A 20,068-nucleotide genomic window follows, 5' to 3' on the forward strand; every position below is an offset into this window, starting at 1 on the left:
TCCTGCAGATTGGAAGGTAGCAAATGTCACCCCACGATTTAAGAAGGAAGGGAGAGAGAAAACAGGAAACTACAGAACTGTTAGCCTTACATCAGTAGTAGGGAAAATGCTGGAATCTATTCTAAAGGATGTGATAAATGGGCACTTGGATAATAATGATCTAATTCGGCATAGTCAACAGATTTATGAAAGGGAAATCATGTTTGATGAACCTGTTGGAGTTTTTTGAGGATGTTACTAACAGAATTGATAAAGGCAAGTTGGTGGACAAAGTATACTAGGATTTTTATAAAGTCCCCTACAGGAGGTTGGTAAGCAAAATTGATCTACATGGGATAGGAGGCAATATTGCATGGATTAAGGATTGGCTAACAGGCAAAAAACAGAGAGTAGGAATAAATGGGTCATTTTCGTGTTGGCAGGCTGTAATTAGTGGGGTACGGCACGGATCAGTATGTGGGCACCAGCTGTTCACAATATATATCAATGATTTGGATGTGGGGACCAAATGTAATATTTCCAAGTTCGCGGATGACACAAAACTGAGTGGGAATGTGTGTTGTGAGGAAGATGCAAAGCAGCTTCCAGGGGATTTGGACAGACTTAGTGAGTGGGCAAGAACATGGCAGATGGAATATAATGTGGAAAAATGTGAGGTTATCCACTTTGGAGGAGGAATAGATGTGCAGAGTATTTCTTAAATGAAAAGAGATTAGAAAGTGTAGATGTACAAAGGGACCTGAGTGTCCTCGTCAATAAGTCACTGAAAGCTGACATGCAGGTGCAGCAAGCAATTAGGAAGGCTAATGACATGCTAGCCTTTATCGCAAGAGGATTTGAGTACAGGAGTAGTGAAGTCTTGCTTCAATTGTATAGAACCTTAGTTAGACCGCACCTGGATAACTGTGTGCAATTTTGGTCCCCTTACCTTAGGAAGGATATTATTGCCATCGAGGGAGTGCAAGGAAGGTTCACCAGACTTGTTCCCAGGATGGCGGAACTGCCATATGAAGAGAGATTGGGGAAACTGGACCTGTATTCTCTAGAGTTTCGAAGAATGAGAGGTGATCTCATTGAAACCTGCAAAATACTTAAAGGGATAGATAGGGTAGGTGCAGCAAAGATGTTTCCCCTAGTTTTGGAGTCTAGAATCAGGGGACACAATTTCAAAACATGGGAGAAGCCACTTAGGACTGAGATGAAGAGAAATTTCTTTACTCAGAGAGTTGTGAATCTTTGGAATTCTCTACCGCACAGGGTTGTGGAAGCTCAGTCATTGAGTATGTTTAAAGCAGAGATTGACAGATTTCTAAATACCAATGGCATAAAGGGATATGGGAATAGTGTGGGAAAAAGGCATTGAAGTGGATGATCAGCCATGATTGTATTGAATGGTGGAGCAGTCTCAATGGGCTGAATGGCCTACTCCCGCTCCTATATTTTTATGTTCCTATATTATCCCTGAAAATGTTCATCCCAGGTGGGCATTTTCATTTTGAATTATTTCATAATTTCTGTATTCCAGTCAGTATGAACAGTAAAAATGATAACTTCTTCACCTGTCCTATAATAAAAACAGAAAGTGCTGGAAATACTCAGCAGGTCTGGCAGCATCTGTGGAGAGAGAAACAGAGTTAACGCTTCAATTCTGTGATCTTTCATCAATAGATGCTGCCCGACCTGCTGAGTATTTTCCAGCACTCTGTTTTTATTTCAGATTTCCAGCATCCGCAATATTTTGCTTTTATTAACATGTCCTATACTTGGTTTTTGAGGGTGTGCCGCAGGGAAGTGTAATCATGTAAGATAAGTTACATGGTTAAAAGGTACACAAAGTAAACAGAAGCGGAGACTTCAAAATTGAGCCTAAACAAATAAATGATTACACTTTGATCAATAACTGTCTTCTTCTACATAGAGTATGATCACGGCTGTTTTTGACAATACAAAGACTCCGGATGAACAAGTGAAGTATTGGAAACACTGGCATTCCCGACAGCATACAGTCAAGCAACGGGTGATTGATTTTGGTTAGTAAATTGGTACTATCAAAGCCTAACCTTACTTGGGCATCAGATTTTATTTTTAATTACTTTTCTTTCCTATTCCTTTTCACTTTTTTCTGATCCTCAAAATCTAGCAGAAATTGCTGAAAATGTTCATGTTGTACTGAGTAGCAATATCAATCTCAATGGCATATAATATCAGCTGTCATTCATATTCATTGAAGTGTTTGGTATTCATTTCACTTTTGATCCATTAAAAGCCTTTGCAGAAAGGTTTCCATTATGTTAGTTCTTGAATTGGTCAATTGGTGAAGTGAAATGCAAGGGAAAATTACTTAAAACACTTAGTAATATAAAACAGTTGTGATTTCTGGATTTAAAGGAAAATATAAGTTTTAACTGGTGATTATGTACTTGAAGAATGTATCACACAATGAACTGAATGCAGACTCAGCACAATATGTGCCTGGAGTGTGATAGATGCTAGGATGCTAGTGCAGTTCGATAAAAGTGTTCCATGGTGACTGTACTCAATCTTACAAATCAATTGATTCAAATAACCCGCAGAAGTTCCTAGTACAGCTTTAGCCTCACATGAACAGCAAGCTTTATTGGGCTGCAAAAAATCAATTTAGCAGGCATATTTGTCAGAATTTGCCCACTTAAAGGTACGTGGCTGCATATGGGGGCATTTTATTTTGGCCTTGGCAAAGATATCAAATGGAATAGAAGGAGATGTTGATGGTCTTAGATCAAGAAGGGTGGGATGAAGGGCACGTGGAGCATTATTACCGACATGACAGGTTGGGCTGAATGGTGCATGTCTGTGCTATAAATACAATGTAATAGGATGCAATGGTGAAATTGCAGATTAAAGGCTGTGCTGTGTAATGTGGTTCACTTGTTCTGCTGACCTTTAAGAGATGAATCTGCCAACCACTGACTATGGGAGGAAAAAAGCCTTTTTCCACTGAAGGACCTAGATGTTTTTACTTGTGGGAATCAACAGCCAAGGGGTTAATGATTAAACAGGATATCTGCCAAAATCCCCACAAAAATACCTCAGACAAAGAAATCTCTCACAGATCTCAATCACCTGTGCGATTATCTAAAGATCAAGGTGTTTCTGGCTTGATCAGTATAGATACCAGAGGACAGCTTCATTGAATGTGCAAGAGGTCCAGCATTTTACAACTAAAGGAAGGATTTTATATAGAACTATTGAAGGTTACAGCGCAGAGGAAGTTCATTCAGTCCATCATATCCGTGGCAGCTCTTTGTTAGAGTTATTCGAATTTAGTCTCACTGCCTAGGTTTAGAAGCACCGAGCATACATATGGGCTGAGATTTTACATTGGGCAGGAGGCCTCATCCACTGGCTGAAAAGTCGGTGGCGAGCTCGCCTCCACCGGGCCTGGGTAGCCAGGCCAGGATTTTTGGCTCCCCAGTCCCTTAATTGGTCGGGCAGGAATTCCACCTCCTTGAGGCAGGAAGTCCCACCTAATGGAGCTGCCGGCCAATCAGCAGACTGGCAGCTCTTAGTCCCAGCGGCACCACTGGGAGTGATGGCCACTGCTGGGACTACACCCTGTCATTGGAGACAAGAGGAAAGACGGCACCGGAACTCAGGTAAGTTTTTAGGGCCTCGCCGAGGACAATTGGCCAGGTCCTGGCGAAGCAAGGGGGTCATTTTGGGGGGCGGGGGGTGTGTTGTGCATTCGGGGCAGTTGGGGTTTTGGGGGTGGCCCCCCAATGAGGAGGGCTACACCCCAGCCCCCAAGAAGGCCACCTGGTTTTACCAGGCAGAGTTTCTGGGGCCTTTGCCGTCTGGCCACCGAGGATAAAATACCCGTGGCGGCGGTTGAAGGCCCTTAAGTGGCAGGTAATTGGCCACAAGGAACATAGGAACATTGGAGCAGGAGTAGGCCATTCAGCCCATTGAGCCTGCCCCGCTATTCAATATGATCATGGCTGATCATCCACTTCAATGCCTTTTTCCCACACTGTCCTCATATCCCCTTCTGTCATTTGTATTTAGAAATCTGTCAATCTCTGCTTTAAATATATTCAGTGACTGAGTTTCCACAGCCCTCTGGGGTAGAGAATTCCAAAGATTCACAACCCTCTGAATAAAGAAATTTCTCCTCATCTCCATCCCAAGTAGCTTCCCACTTATTTTGAACTTGTGTCCCCTGGTTCTGGACTCCCCAACCAGGGGAAACATCTTACCTGCATCTACCCTGTCTATCCCTTTAAGTATTTTGTAGGTTTCAATGAGATCACCCCTCATTCTTCAAAACTCTAGAGAATACAGACCCAGTTTCCCCAATCTCTCTTCATACGACAGTCCTGCCATCCCGGGAACAAGTCTGGTGAACCTTCGTTACGCTCCCTCTTTGGCAATAATACCCTTCATAAGGTAAGGGGACCAAAACTGCACACAGTACTCCAAGTGCAGTCTAACTAAGGTTTTATTCAATTGAAGCAAGACTTCACTACTTCTATACTGAAATCCTCTTGCGATAAAGGCTAACATACCATTAGCCTTCCTAATTGCTTGCTGCACCTACATGTCAGCTTTCAGTGACTTATTGACAAAGATACCTAGGTCTCTTTGTATATCTACACTTTCTAATCCCTTACCATTTAAGACATACTCTGCACATCTATTCCTCCTACCGAAGTGGATCACCTCACATTTTTCCACATTATATTCCATCTTGCCCACTCACTAAGTCTGTCCAAATCCCCTGGAAACCACTTTGCATCTTCCTCACAACACAAAATCCCCTCTAGTTTTGTGTCATCTGCAAACTTGGAAATACTACATTTGGTCCCCACATCCAAATCATTGATATATATTGTGAACAGTTGAGGCCCAAGCACTGATCCCTGTGGTACCCCACCAATCACAGCCTGCCAATGCGAGAATGACCCGTTTATTCCTACTCTCTGCTTTCTACCTGTTAACCAATCCTTAATCCATGCATGTATATAAACTTCTATCTCATGGGCTTTAAATTTGCTAACCAACCTCCTGTGGGGGACTTTATCAAAAGCCTTCTGAAAATCCAAGTATACCACGTCCACCTACTCCCCTTTATCAATTCTGTTATAACATCCTCAAAAAACTCCAACAGGTTCATCAAACATGATTTCCCTTGATTGGCCTGGGGCGGGCGAGCCCTAACTCAACACTGCCATCCCACGTAAAATTTCAGCGGGGGTGGGAGGGGGTCGGGAACAACACCCCCCCCCCCCTCCTCCCACTCTGTCTTACACCCGCCACCACCAGTCTGCTCGTTTGGCGGGGGCGGGGGCGTAAAATTCCAGCCATGATTTTTATATTATTGAAGTCGAAACCACATTTTAAACTATATCATTATGGACAGTTGGACTGAATTCACCTACACAATCAAGTGGAATAGAAGCAGAGAATGATGGAAACTTTGGGTGGTGAGGTCTCACCGCCTGATATGCATTTCCCTCCCCTCCTCCACAGGGATGCTCCTCCCCTGTCTGCCACATGTAAATAACAATGGGATCAAAGTCCTAGGACCCAAATGGATTAACCTTCTGTCCGTGCATGCGACTGTCACTTTACCATGGTTGCCACAGGGCAGGTGGTAGTAGTTTCTGGGGCCTACTGGTCTGCCGATGTTCTGGTCTTCAGGGCAGTTCTACCCCTTTACCTGCCCGCGGTATCTTCTGGTGCCACAGTGGCAGTCCTACTACAGCAGGGCTGGGATTTAGCAGCCAGGCAATGGCAAGCTCCTTCTTGGTAGTGGAATCCCACTAGAAACCTGTCGCCAGTCAGAATACTGGAGCACGGTTGTGGTGGTGTCACAGTAATATGGGAAGTACCATCCCACTGGAACAACATCATTGGGAGGAGAATCTTGACATTTGTCTCAAAGGCTTGTTTTGTTCACAGTTATTTACACAATATGTCATGCTTATTTCTATCCATTTGCTTTTACAGCAGATTACAAGGAAAGCAACAACACCATCAGCTGTGTGGAAGAAGTGGCATTTAATGCTCTGTCCTTCATCTGGGATACCAGGAAGGAAGCAAAGGTAAAACAGGGAGATGTATGGAATATCATCAGGGAGCCATAGTCACCTCCACCGATATTCACAAATTAGCTGGGATAATAATGATTTAATCATACAGAAATGATAAAACTATTACACCACATACCATTGCTTTCTGCAATGTGACCATCTATATCTGTCAGTCTATCTATATATCTATCCAATCTATTAATATTGTAAAAATGGTATGCATGCATGTACTCCCTGTCCTTCACACTTCAGGTGCCACATTTGCTGTCCTCCACCTCAAGTATAGTATAGAAATTCCATTTAGATTAGATTAGAGATACAGCACTGAAACAGGCCCTTCGGCCCACCGAGTCAGTGCCGACCATCAACCACCCATTTATACTAATCCTACACTAATCCCATATTCCTACCAAACATCCCCACCTGTCCCTATATTTCCCTACCACCTACCTATACTAGTGACAATTTATAATGGCCAATTTACCTACCAACCTGCAAGTCTTTTGGCTTGTGGGAGGAAACCGGAGCACCCGGAGAAAACCCACGCAGACACAGGGAGAACTTGCAAACTCCACACAGGCAGTACCCAGAATGGAACCCGGGTCCCTGGAGCTGTGAGGCTGCAGTGCTAACCACTGTGCCGCTCCGATCTACTCCTGTTTGATTCAAGTTTTGCATTCATAAAAAAAACAAATCAGCACTTCAATTATATGAGGTGAACCAAGTCTTCCAGAGGAAAAGAAAGCAGAAACCGAAACAAATCAAATCAAAAGATCCTTTGGGCTACAACAATTCAGAACCAGAATCGGAATCAATCAAATTGTTCAAAATAGCTTTTCAAAAATGTTTTGTCCACCATTGGTATTCCTCTCAAATTTAACTATTCAAGCCTTAAAATAAGATTTTTAACATAATAAAAATATTTCATGCTTAAGTGATGAAACTTACTTTCAAAATGATCTTTTTTGTCTTGTCATCAATGTTTTTATTCTAAGGTTTCAGCCTTTCTCAAAAACCTGGATTTGATTTAAGTATTTTTCCTAGAGCTGTTAACAGTTGAAAGGAGTTATTAACTGCACCTCTGCCTGCAGGATGTCACAGGCAGAGTGTGTGGAGAATTGCTCTGTATGTATCAGTATGATTTTTCCTGGACAATTTAAAATTTGTCTTGCCTATGTTGAAACATGATCTTGAAGTTGTGATATTAAAGGGGTTGTTTACAGTATGTTACATGAGTGACATGTGAAAATTCAACAACTATAAATTTGATTTTTTACAGATATTTTAAATGGTTATGAATACTTTATGTAATGTGCTGATAGTAAAAACAATTGACTATTTGAGTTGGAGGGAAATTCTGAATAAATTTCCTGAATTTAAAAATATTTTACCAACAGATTCTTCTTAAATATTCTAAGTTAAGGAGATACTTGTTTAAAAAATAAATAATTTGCCTCAGGGCATTCCAAAGCCCAAATGAAGTACTAATGGAGTGTAGTTACCATTGTAATGTAGCAACCGATGGCAGCCAATATACAGGAAATAATGTCCCACAAAAAAAAAAGAAACAAATTATCAATTAATCTATTTTATTGATGTTGGTTGAGGGATAAATGTTGCCCAGGACACTGGAGAAGCTCTCCCACTTTTCTTTGAAAGTACCATGGGATCTTTTGTGCCCACTTGATAGACAGCAGAACTTACTGTAAGTATTCCCTTAGTACTGCATATGAATGTCATCAGAGATTATGTGATCAAATTTCTGACAGGGCTTGAACGAACAAACTTCTAACACAGAAGCAAGAGCACTATTGCTGAGCTAAGTAAGGTCATTTTGTTTATTTGCAGGCTGTAGGTATTGCTAGCAAGGTCAGCATTCATTGCCTATTCCTAGCTGCCCTGATATAATGAATGTCTTGCTAGTCCAAACCAGGGGGTAGTTAAGATCAAATGTAATCTGTCACTAATTAGCCATGGCCTGGATGTTTCTGAGGTCCTGCTGTAGGCTGGAGCAGTTGTGAATAGAGCTGAAGGTTCCCATTTGGCAGCAAACAGCCCCACCTATGATTGACAGAAGGCCACCAAAGAAACAGCTGTTCAGTTGTGGCTGCAAAGTTGTTCTGCAGATATTCTGGGATTGCAATGATTGATTAGCCTTGGCAAAACATGAGTGTCTTCATGTGTGTCAGATGTGACTCCAACCACTGGACAGTTTTCCTACTGACCCCACTAACTTCATTTTTGTAAAGGCTCCTTACCATACTCAGTCACATGCTGCATTAATGTCTAGGGAAGCTTTGTGTATTCATTCATGGGATGTGGGTGTCGCTGACTAGGCCTGCATTTATTGCCCATCCCTAATTGCACTTGAGAAGTTGGTGCTGAGCTGCCTTCTTGAACCGCTGTAGCCCGTGGGGTGTAGGTACACCCACAGTACTACTCTAACCTCTCCTCTGCCATTCAACTCTTGCATCCATGTCCAGATTAAGGCTGTAATGAGGTAAGGATCCGAGTGGTTCTGGCAGATTTTCAGCCAAATGTAGATGAGCAGGTCACTAGTGAGTTGGTGGGACTTGATGATGCTGTTAATTACTTCTTCAATTATTTGACGGATGATTGAGAAGTGACTTAAAGAACAGTTATTGAGTGAATTAGACTTGTTCAGAATTTCATGAATAGGACATAACTGGGCGATTTTCCATTTTATGCCGTATGTGCCAGTCTCATAGCTGCACTGAAAAATCTTGGCCGAGTTGGTGGCTAGTTCTGATCCTTTGATCTTTGAAAAGATTCAAGGGGCACACTTGGGAACCCATAGTTTTTCCTGTGTTTAGTGTACTCTGCCATTCCTTATTGTTATGTGAAATTAACCGAATTGACTGAACATTGGCATCTGTGGTTGTGGGCATCTCGGGAAGAGGCTGAGTATTTGTCACTTTTGGATAAAGTTGCTTACAAATACTTCAGCCTGGTCTCTTGAACTCGCCTGCTGATCTCCATCAGAATTGTAGATGGCCATGTTCATGGAGCTTTCTCTTCTATTAGCTGCTTGATTCTCCATCACCATTGAAAATGTAGTAGGGCTATGGTCTGATCCATTAGTTGTGGGACCATTGAGCTGTATCCTTAACCTGCTGCTTTTGGTGTGTTGCATGCAAGTAGTCTTGTGTTGTATCTTCATTATGTTGGTGCCTTATTTTAAGGCATCTATGGTGTTGTTCCTGGTGTACCCAGCAGCATTCCCTACAAAAGCAGGGTTCATTACCCACCTTGTTGGAGAGGCTGCAGTCAGGGATGTGTGAAGTTACAGATTGTGATGGTATACAATTTGGCGACTGCTGCTGTGGCCCATGCATCATGGATGAGCTGGTTATTGGGCAGCTATAACTGTCCTTAATCTGTTTCAATCAACATGGTAGTAAGACCATACTACAATAAAGGGTGCCCTCATTGTGTAAAGATTTTGTTTTGATAGGGACTATGTTGTGCCATTCCTACCAATGCTATTATAAATAGATTGTCTGCAACAGATAGGTTGGTGGGGACTATTTGGCTTCCTATTGGAAGTGCTGTTCTAAGAGATGACCTCTCCTTCCTGCCCTCTTAAAATATTCTTCACTTTCTGACAGAACAGATAGTATTGGATCTTTCCTACAACCATTCCAACACTATAAAAATAAGTTTCTTTCAGGGAGGCTTAGATTGGAAGTGCCAACACCCCAATCACTGCATCATATATTTATTGTCAGGAACTACTTCTGTTCAATGATAAATTGGATTTCAGCTTGGTGAAGTCATCTTTCTCCTTTCGGCTGGAGGTGGTTATTGTATTGCTACAAGGGTTTGGTTCATGAAAGATTACAATATATGGGGGTTACATGGCAGGATAACTAGCTTTTTTTTTTAATGTGCTATGCTAAATTGGCCCAAGTCCAAAATTAAAGAGTAGAGCCAGTGGTAATTGTGGGTTGTGACAGCTACCTTCTTTCTGACAATCTTGCCTATTATCAGCCGTTCAATACCTTTACCAGTTTTGAATGCTGAGCAATCTTGAGCTCATGTTTGTAGCCACATAATATTTTCCCTGGAGGCAAACACTGAGGACCACACCCATTTTATTGTAAGAATGTGGAGGTGTAAACCAATGGTTTTTTTATTTCATATCCCTCCAAGAGAAAAAGGCTTACATGCCTCCTGTCAGTTTTCTATTTTTACATAACTCTCAAAACCGGGGAACTGACAGGAGTAATATTCATGATCAAAGGAATAAAATTGGTCATACCTAATTTAAACATGAAGAACTGTGTTTAATTTTAAGAGCACGATACATTAAAATAGGTTAATTATTTTAATGCAAAATTAACATATCTCACTTGTACATGTTTGAGTCTTACCTTAGATCTTTGCTCAGGTACAATAATTCTGGTCAATTCTTTTAGTTGATTGAGTATCTTCCTTTTGAGTATCTCTACTGCCCAATAACTAAATCTATGATAGCATTATCCAAGGGCAGAAAAATAGGGTCCCCTTGTGATCTGAACTAGATGGCATGTCTCCTGCACATGCACCCCTTGAACAAAATAACACTTGCTAAGGCCAGATATAAATTATTACACTGCTTTATTTCATAGACAGCAAATGAACATACTAGTACAATCACACAATAATACAAAATAATGACTACACCACATGTCCCCACATTAATTGACCATCTTGTTTGACTTAAATTTATCCCAATTACCCTCTTACATTCTAATCTTGAGTCTGGTGCAGGCCTGCCCAGTAGCCATCTGCTAAAAAACCTAACCCTCTGTACGTGTTTCTGTTCCTATTATCTTACTTTGTTCACAAGCAAAGGGGACAGCCAATATCTGACCATCCTTTTGAATGCTCTGGACCAGGGAATTCCTAACACATTGTTGGGTGGGAGTGGGGTGGTATTTATTGATTACTGCAACAGGGTAATAAATTGCTTATTGTTTTCTATCTTTGGCAAAAAAAATAAATGCTTAGTTCACAAGCATGTTAACTACTTTCTTCTCAGTTTTTTTTTACTTTGAGGAGATGGTGGCGTCGTGGTAATGTCACTGAACTAGTAATCCAGAGGCCAAGACTAATGCCCTGGGGACACGGGTTCAAATCCCACCACGACAGCTGTTGGAATTTAAATTCAATTTATTAATAAATTCAGTTAATTATTGAAAATCTGGAATTGAAAGCTAGTCTCAGTAATGGTGCCATGAAACTATCATCGATTGTCATAAAAACCCATCTAGTTCACTAATGTCCTTTAGGGAAGGAAATCTGCTGTCCTTACCTGGTCTGGCCTACATGTGACTCCATACCCAGAGCAATGTTGACCAAACTACCCTCTGAAATGGCCGGAAGCCACTCAGATGTCAAGGGCAATTAGGGATGGGCAACAAATGCCCATTGATGCCCACATGCCATGAAAGAATAAAATTTTGCTTTGAAATTCCAACAAATAAATGAAACTGTTTTCCAAGGTGTTTCTGTGAGTAAATGGTCAAATAAATCCCAAAACATTACATAAATCCAAGAAGGAATGCAGGAGAAACCTTTTACCCAGAGAGTGGTTAAAATGTTGAACTTGTTACCACATGGAGTAGCTGAGACAAATAGCATAGATGCTTTTTGTTATTTTCTCATGGAATGTGGGCATCGCTGGCAAGGCCAGCGTTTGTTGCCCATCCCTAATTGCCCTTGAACTGAGTGGCTGGCTAGGCCATATCAGAGGACAGTTAAAAGTCAACCACATTGCTGTGGGTCTGGAGTCACAAGTAAGCCAGACCAAGTAAGGACAGCAGATTTCCTTCTCTAAAGACATGAGTGAACCAGATGGGTTTTTACAACAATCAATGATAGTTTTGTAGCACTATTACTGAGACTAGCTTTCAATTCCAGAATTTTATTAATTAATTAAAGTTTCACCAGCTGCCATGATGGGATTTGAATCCATGTCCCCAGGGCATTATCCAGGGCCCCTGGATTACTAGTCCAGTGATATTACCATTATGCCACCATCTCCCCATTTGTGGGAACACTAGATAAGTACAGAGGGAGAAAGGAATACGCTGATAGGGTTAGATGAAGTAAGGTGGGTGGAGGCTCAAGTGGAGTATAAACACTGGCATAGACCTATTGGACCAAATGGCCTGATTCTGCACTGAAAATTCTATGTAATATGTAAATTGAACTGCTCATTTTTTTTGCTAAATTGTTACCGTGACCATGGTTACAAACCAATAGTAGATTTTGTGCTTCTGACACAGAGAGAGTGATGTTAACCTAACCCAGCAAGGAGGAAACTGGCTGGATCAGTTTCCATTGTCTAATCATATGTCCCTCAGTCACTGTCCTGATATCCATCCAACTGTGGGGGTGGCAGCAGGGTACGGGGGCTAATGCAATAGTACCACGATAAAGGATTAAAGAGCCTCTCTGAAATACTGAATGAAGGATCTGTTTGAACTAATCACAATTAACAAGGAGTTCTTGGAAGGCTTCACCTCGGGAACTGTTAGGAACAGGCTGCCCAGAAAAATGCTGAAAACTCTCTGCTGCTATGGTAAGCATAGGCTGCAGTATGTGTGATTTCCATCGACATAATCAGGCCTGCAGTAAATGCCATATGGTAAATTTTGCAAGGCTCCGCCTGTGGCGTGCATCTTCTCTGGTGTTGGGCTTGTAGTGTACCAGTGGGCATGACACCTCACATGCCTGATTCGATGTGCTACCTTATGGTGAGGTGCAATTTTGAGGGCATGATGAGGCTGCACTGCAGGCAAAGCAAAAGCCTCCTTCACTTTGAACATGTATTATAATTAGATGCCACGTTGAAGTTTACAGCTATGGGGAAGGCTCCACCACATCACTTACCTTAACAGACTTAGCGAGTTCATTGGAAATCGTAGGGCCTGACCTGCTAAAGTAGACGTTTAAAGGAAAATTAATGATTAATGATGTCATTTTGGAATGCATTTCCTGAAAGGGTGGCAGAAGGAGATTCAATGAAAATGTTAAAAAGGGAATTGGATATATACTTGAAAATGAAATTACAGGGTTACAGGAAAGAGCAGGGGAGTGGGACTAATTGGATAGCTTTTTCAAAGAGCTGGCAGGGATACAATGAGTAGAATGGTCTTCTTCCACTGTAAGATTCTGTGATTCTATGATTTTTGTATTTTTTGTCCTGCCAATGCTATCCCTCATTATGTTTGATTGCTGCTGCTGCCATTTAAATAGCACCAGGGCTAAAAGGGTTAAATTATAAGGATAGTTTGCATTGACTAGGCTTATATTTCCCTGAATATAAAAGATTAAGAGGTGGTCCAAGTCAGGTGTTTAAGATGATTAAAGGAATTTCCTCTGGCAGGTACAGGGTGGGGGAACAGAGCAAGGGGGCTTAACTTTAAAATGATTTAAAATTAGAGCTAGGCCGTTCAGGGGTGATGTTAGAAAGCAACTTGTTCATGCAAAGGAGCGTGAACATTTGGAACTCTCTCCCCTAAAAAGCTCTTGAGGCTAGGTAAATTGAAAATTTCAAAACTGAGATTGATAGATTTTTGTTAGGCAAGGAATATTCAGGGATATGGAACCAAGATGGGTAGAAGGAGTTAAGATGCAGATCAGCCATGATCTAATTGAATGGCAGAATATGCCCAAGGGGCTGAAAGCCTACTCTGGTTCATATGCAAATTCTTTCCTGTGTTTCCAAAGCACCACATGATCTAGATGAGCAAAATGAGTTCAAGAGGGTCTACAAAAGCAAGTGGTAAGACACCTAAGACATTTTGACTTCACCTGCCACTATACTGGACCTATTTACAGAGCCCCTTCACATGTACCTGAATAGAATTTTGTCACCTTTACTTGACAAGAGACCCTGGGCTGAATTTTCATTCCTGGGTCCTGATCCAGTCATTGGGATGAAATGCATGATGGGAACATCACAAATGCCAGCGCTGGATCCCAGAGGGCAATTTTCAAGGAGATGACCAATTAAGTGGACGGTCCTGGGAATCCCATCCAATTAAGGATGGAGGGCAGGCTTCCGAGGTTGGAGGGTCAATAGGAGGCCCCCAGCACTGAAAGATCAGCAGTCCCACTGTCATGGGTGGGAGCTGCTGATTTTAGGTAGGGAAAAAGAGGGCGCCTCATGATGGAGTTGCCCTCAGAAGAATTTTTCAAAGAGTAAAAATAAAAAGTGGGCACAGCTGCTAGACTGCCATTATGGAGGGGAAAACGTCTCCAGAGGACAGCCTGCAGCCACAGCTGTGGCCATCTGGCAATTACAGCTGGGGAGGGTGCCAAATTCAATGCGGCATTGCTGACCACCCCCCCCCCCACCCCGGTCTGCCACTGAGAGGCTGCCACCATTCATCTGCTGGGCTTCAGCGGGGGCCTGTCTGCCATCCCGAAAGTTCCAGACGGCATCTGACAGGGGCCCTCAGTGGGTAATTTAATCGGACTTATTGGATACCCACCACTTGTGGGTAGATCACCATCACCCCATTGATCCAGTCTCAATGAAAATTGCCCAGAGGCAGGAATGTGGCAGCAGACCAGGGGTAAATGCGGGCTAGCCCGCCTTCGTTTTGCCTCTGCATCCCATCAAAAATTCAGGCACCTCTCTCAGGGTTGCAGGATATAATGCAGATAATGTCTGGAACAAGGATGTCTCTTCCTGTTGAACATCAACTAACCAGCTTTCACGCTACTGGATCTTTCCACGCCAATCCAGGGAACATCTGCCGCATAAAAGGATCTGCAGTACACACATGTATCACGATTGTATCAAATGTCACTTTTGTAAAAGCAACACCTTCATCAGCTTCCGTGTAGAAAGGAAGCATCAGCTGGACAGGATGTACAGCTTTCACTGAGTACCCTTGAATGTAGGGTTTCAGAGATAACATATATTTGGGCTAGCATCTTATCAAGCCTATAGCATGCATGAACGTAAAGGTGCATTCAATTAATTTGACATCTGGCCATTGAAGCATCAATCTGAAGGTCCAGAAGGCAGTTACAATGCCTTCCTTCTGCGCAGTCCAGTAAGTCCACTATATATGCAGGACATGTTAGAGAGGAAAGCAGCTCTTAGGAAACCAAAATTGGCACTGACCACATTAAGAAACTAGGCTACCAACTACACTAAGAAACCCCCTAACAGCAGAGGAGCACCTGGGTCTGAATGCTGGAGCATCTGTTTATTGTTATTTGGCTGCAACTCCATCTTCAAGGAAAGTGTGCAATCCAGTTTTGGCAGGTTGAAAGATTGTGAGTAATATGTGATGTGACCTGCCGTCTGTCCTGGGACACTTACCATGGGTCGGTTCAAACTCATCTTTACAAAATTGGCATTTATTTCCATTGAGCAATGGACTGCTGCAATAAACACAATTTCTATCACAGCTCCAAAAACAGTGAGGTATTTTGCTGACATTTTATGAAGTTTTTTAATAAGTCTGATTGCATTTGATTGGTGATGTTATAATAGGATTGCCTCTCTGAATATCATTGTTGAAAGGATTTCTATTTAAACCTAGTACGATGATTTGCAGGAGACGTTCTAAGATAATAGTGTTCCATATCTGCAAGAATATCTGTGTAATAACCATCGGTTGGACTGATAGCTGATAGTAAAGTTACTTTAAGAGGTGGGGATGTGGGCATGATTTCATTAAAAAGACTTTAGGTATGTAACATTCCCGAGGGCATTTGCTCAATAATGTACATCTTGAACAGGTACCTGAAATGTTATGAACCTTTCTCCCTAAAGGCTGTAGGGTGTGGAATCATGCACCATATTCAAGGTAATTACAGATGAGGATAGTTGAAGGAAAGGAAAGTTGTATCCCCCTCTGTTGTATCTCGTTCTCTCTGACACCTGTTCTTTGCAGTGCTAATAATTTGGAATTATATACTGAACTGCTTCTTGACAATATTGAGATGGCTTCCTGCTAAGTAAGCAAATTTTAGTGCTCACTTGTTCTGTTCATGTTCCTCTCTGTCAAGCAGAACAAGGAAATAAAGTAGGAAAAAAAAAGTCGATCCAGCTGTGACAGGTGATTTAAAACTCCTCTGACACCACAGCCTATAAATGTGTTTGAAACGAAACTCCTTCAGGGTCTGATTGTAATCGTTCTGCAGCTGGCCCAATTTGGTCTGTTGAAGGAAACTTGAGAAAGACAGAGAAAAAAGCCAATAAGATCACATCACTGGAACAGGATTAAATTGTGATCCAAACTTAAAAGTAATATACAGTTCAATTAGTTTTGTTTTACTATGGATAGGTATATAAAAAAAACTTTCAAATTTGCGATGTAGGCTTGAAATGATGCTCTGTGATTTTAGCACATGACCACTTCACGTTTGTGTAGTAATATTAGACAGTATAATTCTGAGGCCCAAAGAATAAGCCAGATGCTACTAGAATTGAGATGCAGGGCAGGATTTAAAGCAGATTGAGTTACACTGTGACTGTGATATCACAGTTGAGTCATAATAACCTTTACTTTTTAATTTTATTTTAAAAACATGTTCTTTTTTCAACCTCTTCCCTCCAAGTTTTTTTGTATTCCTCCTGGGGTATTGTTTCATTGAAGCCAATCATCCTCTTGGACCTCACCAAAATGGTCTTTGTCTTTATTTGTGAGCCTCGTGCCTTAACGAGCTGAATCACTTAAGTTATTCTGTGTAAGCCCTATCAGATAATTGGAAATTGCAGTTCTTTACACTCAGACATTCTCTGGACATTTTACTGCATTAAAGGTGCTATATAAATGCAAGTTGTTCCTATAATTATATAAATTAACACTCCCAATGACTCAACAAGTTAATCCAGTGAATAGCTAAACCATACAGACCAGCAAGATCCGAAGTCCAATCCTCACTTTGTGAAGTTAGTTTATCTCAGATGAGAAGGTGGCAGGAGTGCTACAATTTACAATCAGTGTTCCTGATTTGGGGAGAGGATCCCCACTTGGGATTGCTATCCAGTAACCTCCTACTGGAAGTGAGCATGGATAGATCTTGAATGAGACTCAGCTGTGTTATTCTCCCCTCACTCCCCTTTCAAATGTGAGTATGTAGGCTGTCAACACACTGGACATGATTGATGGCCATCTGAGCAAGGTTTCAGAGGGTGCCTTGCACCTATGGAACCAGATCCCAGCAATGAAATGCCTTCAGGGGAGAGAACTGGCAAGAAACGGATGTTAGAAAGTCTCTGGAAATTACATACTTAAATCTGAATGAGCAGGTGTTCCTCTGATTTAGTCCAATGTCTAGTAGAGCCTGTGACATCACAATCCTTTGATAGTTTATTTACTCGTTCCTGCCCTTGTCCCAATCTTTGATATCAACTCACTTTTAGCCACTTTTCCTATAAACAGTGGAAAAGAGTACTTTGTGTATACACTCCTTCAAAATAATCAATGTGCAAAATTAAAATAATTGCATAGCCATTCAACAACAACTTACAATTATGTAATGCTTTTAACATCCCAAGGGGCTTGACAGGATTATCAAAAAAAATGTTTGATACCGAGCCACATAAGGCGATAGATATTAGCACAGGCGACCAATAGCTTGAGAGGCAGAGAGATGGAAAAGTTTAGGGAGGGTATTCCAGAGCTTAGGATCTAGACAGTTAAAGGCATGCAGTACTGAGAGTGTGCTGCACTATCAGAGGTGCCGTATTTCAGATGAGATGTTAAAATGAGGCTGGAACTGCCCTCTCACGTGGACATAAAATATGCTATTTAGAAGAACAGCAGGGGATTTCTTCCCAGTGTCCTGACCAATATTTATTCCTCAATCAAAATCACAAAAACAGATTATCTAGTCATTCTCACATTGCTGTGTGCAAATTGGCTGCAGTGTTTACTACACTTCAAAAGTATTTCTTTGGCTGTAAAGTACTTTGGGACATCCTGTGGTCATGAAAGATGCCACATAAATTCAAATCTTTCTTATTAATAAAATATTATCTCTGCATGGTATGTCATGAATTGAGTATATACAGTACACTAAGTAAGAGCAAGGTGAAACACAAACAAGTGTTCCGCTGTCATATATCTATATCTCCTATTGGCTGGTTAATACTGGTAGAGATGCCTGGAAACAGCATCACTTGATGATCTCTGTTGTAGACTGGTGTGTGGTATGGGAGAGGGGCCTTGATTCCCCAGCCAGGGCAAACAACCTCTCAGTGTCTACCCTGTCAGACCCCTTTAGAATCTTGTATCAATGAGATCACCTCTCATTCTTCTAAACTCCATACAGTATAGACCTCTAATCATTGCACAACTCTCTCATCCCAGGAACCAATCTAGTGAACCGTCGCTGTACCACCTCCAAGACAAGTATAGCCTATTGGATATGGAGACCAAAACTGTGCACAGTACTCCAGGTGTGGTCTCACCAAAGCCCTATACAATTGTAGCAAGACTTCCTGATTCTCGTACTTCAATCCCCTTGCAATAAAGGCCAACATGCCATTTGCTTTCCTAATTGCTTGCTGTACCTGTATGCTAACTTCCTATATTCCATTTACAAATACACTCAAGTCTCTCTGAACATCAACGTTTAGTAGTTTCACGCCTTTTAAAAATATTCTGCTTTTCTATTCTTAGGACCAAAGTAAATAATCTCACACTTCCCCACATTATACTCCATCTGCCACCTTGTTGCCAATTTACTTGACCTGTTTAGTACAGAGTACCTGTAACTATCTATTGGGTCCACCTATAAGAGTTCATTTGAAACATTTTTTCTAATAAAGTATGAGACTTTTAATGTGTCACCTCATCCCCAGGGAGAGTCCTATTCTGAATCCTCTAACAATTCAGCCCCAAATTTTCTGTCTCACTCAGATGACATGCTTTATAAAAAAAAAACATTGATCAGTGTGCAAAAAATAATATTTCAATTTTCTTTTCTCTCCAATAGGTTTACATTGGAATTAACTGCCTTAGTACAGACTTCTCCTCACAGAAGGGAGTCAAAGGTCTTCCCTTGAATCTCCAGATAGACACTTATGACTGTGAAGTCGAATCAGACAAGACTATTCACCGGGCTGCCTGCAAGGTTAAAATATTTGTTGACAAGGTACAGTTTCATCTGAGTAATCTGTAGTTGTGGTGTCTTAAAAGCTGTTGTGTTTGGTATCCGTAGAATATTGGTATTTAATATTATAATTAGTAACGATCAAGAAATATAGAAAAGCATAGAAAAATAAAAGTAGAAAAATGGTAAAAAAAGTTTCAGATATTAATAAAGGAAAATGATACATTTGGCTGGTTTCAGTCTAGCTCCCAGTAAGCATAATAATACAGCACTAACACTCCCGCACTTCAGTCCTGATTGGTACAAAGTTATCAGTCTTACTCAGCGACACTATAAGGATGGTGTAGAAAATGGAAATGCTGCATAAAACGTGCTCTTTGGAGTTTGGAGATTGAACCAAATTTTTGGCAGAATAGCGAGGCTTTATTGTGACGCTGACCATAATATAATTTATATTAAAAGCTATTTAAAGATTTTGTTCACAGAAAATGGTAAAAGGACTGATATGCTGTGTACTTCATTTTAATGCAATAACAAACTGTAGAATATATTTGCAGTAAAATCTGTTCATTGTTGTACTTTATCATGGACAAGTGCCATAAATTATATCTTTTTATTGTAAAGATTGAACATTTTGGAAGAACATTATCCTGACCACATCCCTTTTCAGAAACCCCTATTGATGCCAGTGGATAAAGATTTTTTTCTTTTTGTGAATAAGATATGGCTCTGATAAAAATGGAAATACTTTGTTCTTTACTGCAATGAAAACAGTCTCAGAGATAGGAGTATACATTGCACAATTAAAATGCCAAAACTTGCATGAACAGTTTGGGTGAGTGCAGATGAGGAATGCCCCCTGACTTGTGCACATATTATTTGAGAGATTGAGTAACATCAAC

At 41.1% G+C, this 20,068-nt stretch overlaps 1 protein-coding gene across 1 annotated transcript in view; it reads left to right on the forward strand.

Annotated features, from left to right (window-relative positions):
* Positions 1–20,068, forward strand: part of LOC137346971 (grainyhead-like protein 3 homolog) — a 66,034-nt gene that overhangs the window by 19,829 nt on the left and 26,137 nt on the right. Inside the window, exons 6-8 of the mRNA XM_068010937.1 lie at positions 1,919–2,030; positions 5,989–6,083; positions 19,050–19,208. Coding sequence (XP_067867038.1) covers positions 1,919–2,030; positions 5,989–6,083; positions 19,050–19,208 — 366 coding nt within the window. The remainder of the gene's footprint in view (positions 1–1,918; positions 2,031–5,988; positions 6,084–19,049; positions 19,209–20,068) is intronic.

This window comes from Heterodontus francisci, chromosome 31, assembly GCF_036365525.1.
Source record: "Heterodontus francisci isolate sHetFra1 chromosome 31, sHetFra1.hap1, whole genome shotgun sequence".
Lineage (NCBI taxonomy): Eukaryota > Metazoa > Chordata > Chondrichthyes > Heterodontiformes > Heterodontidae > Heterodontus > Heterodontus francisci.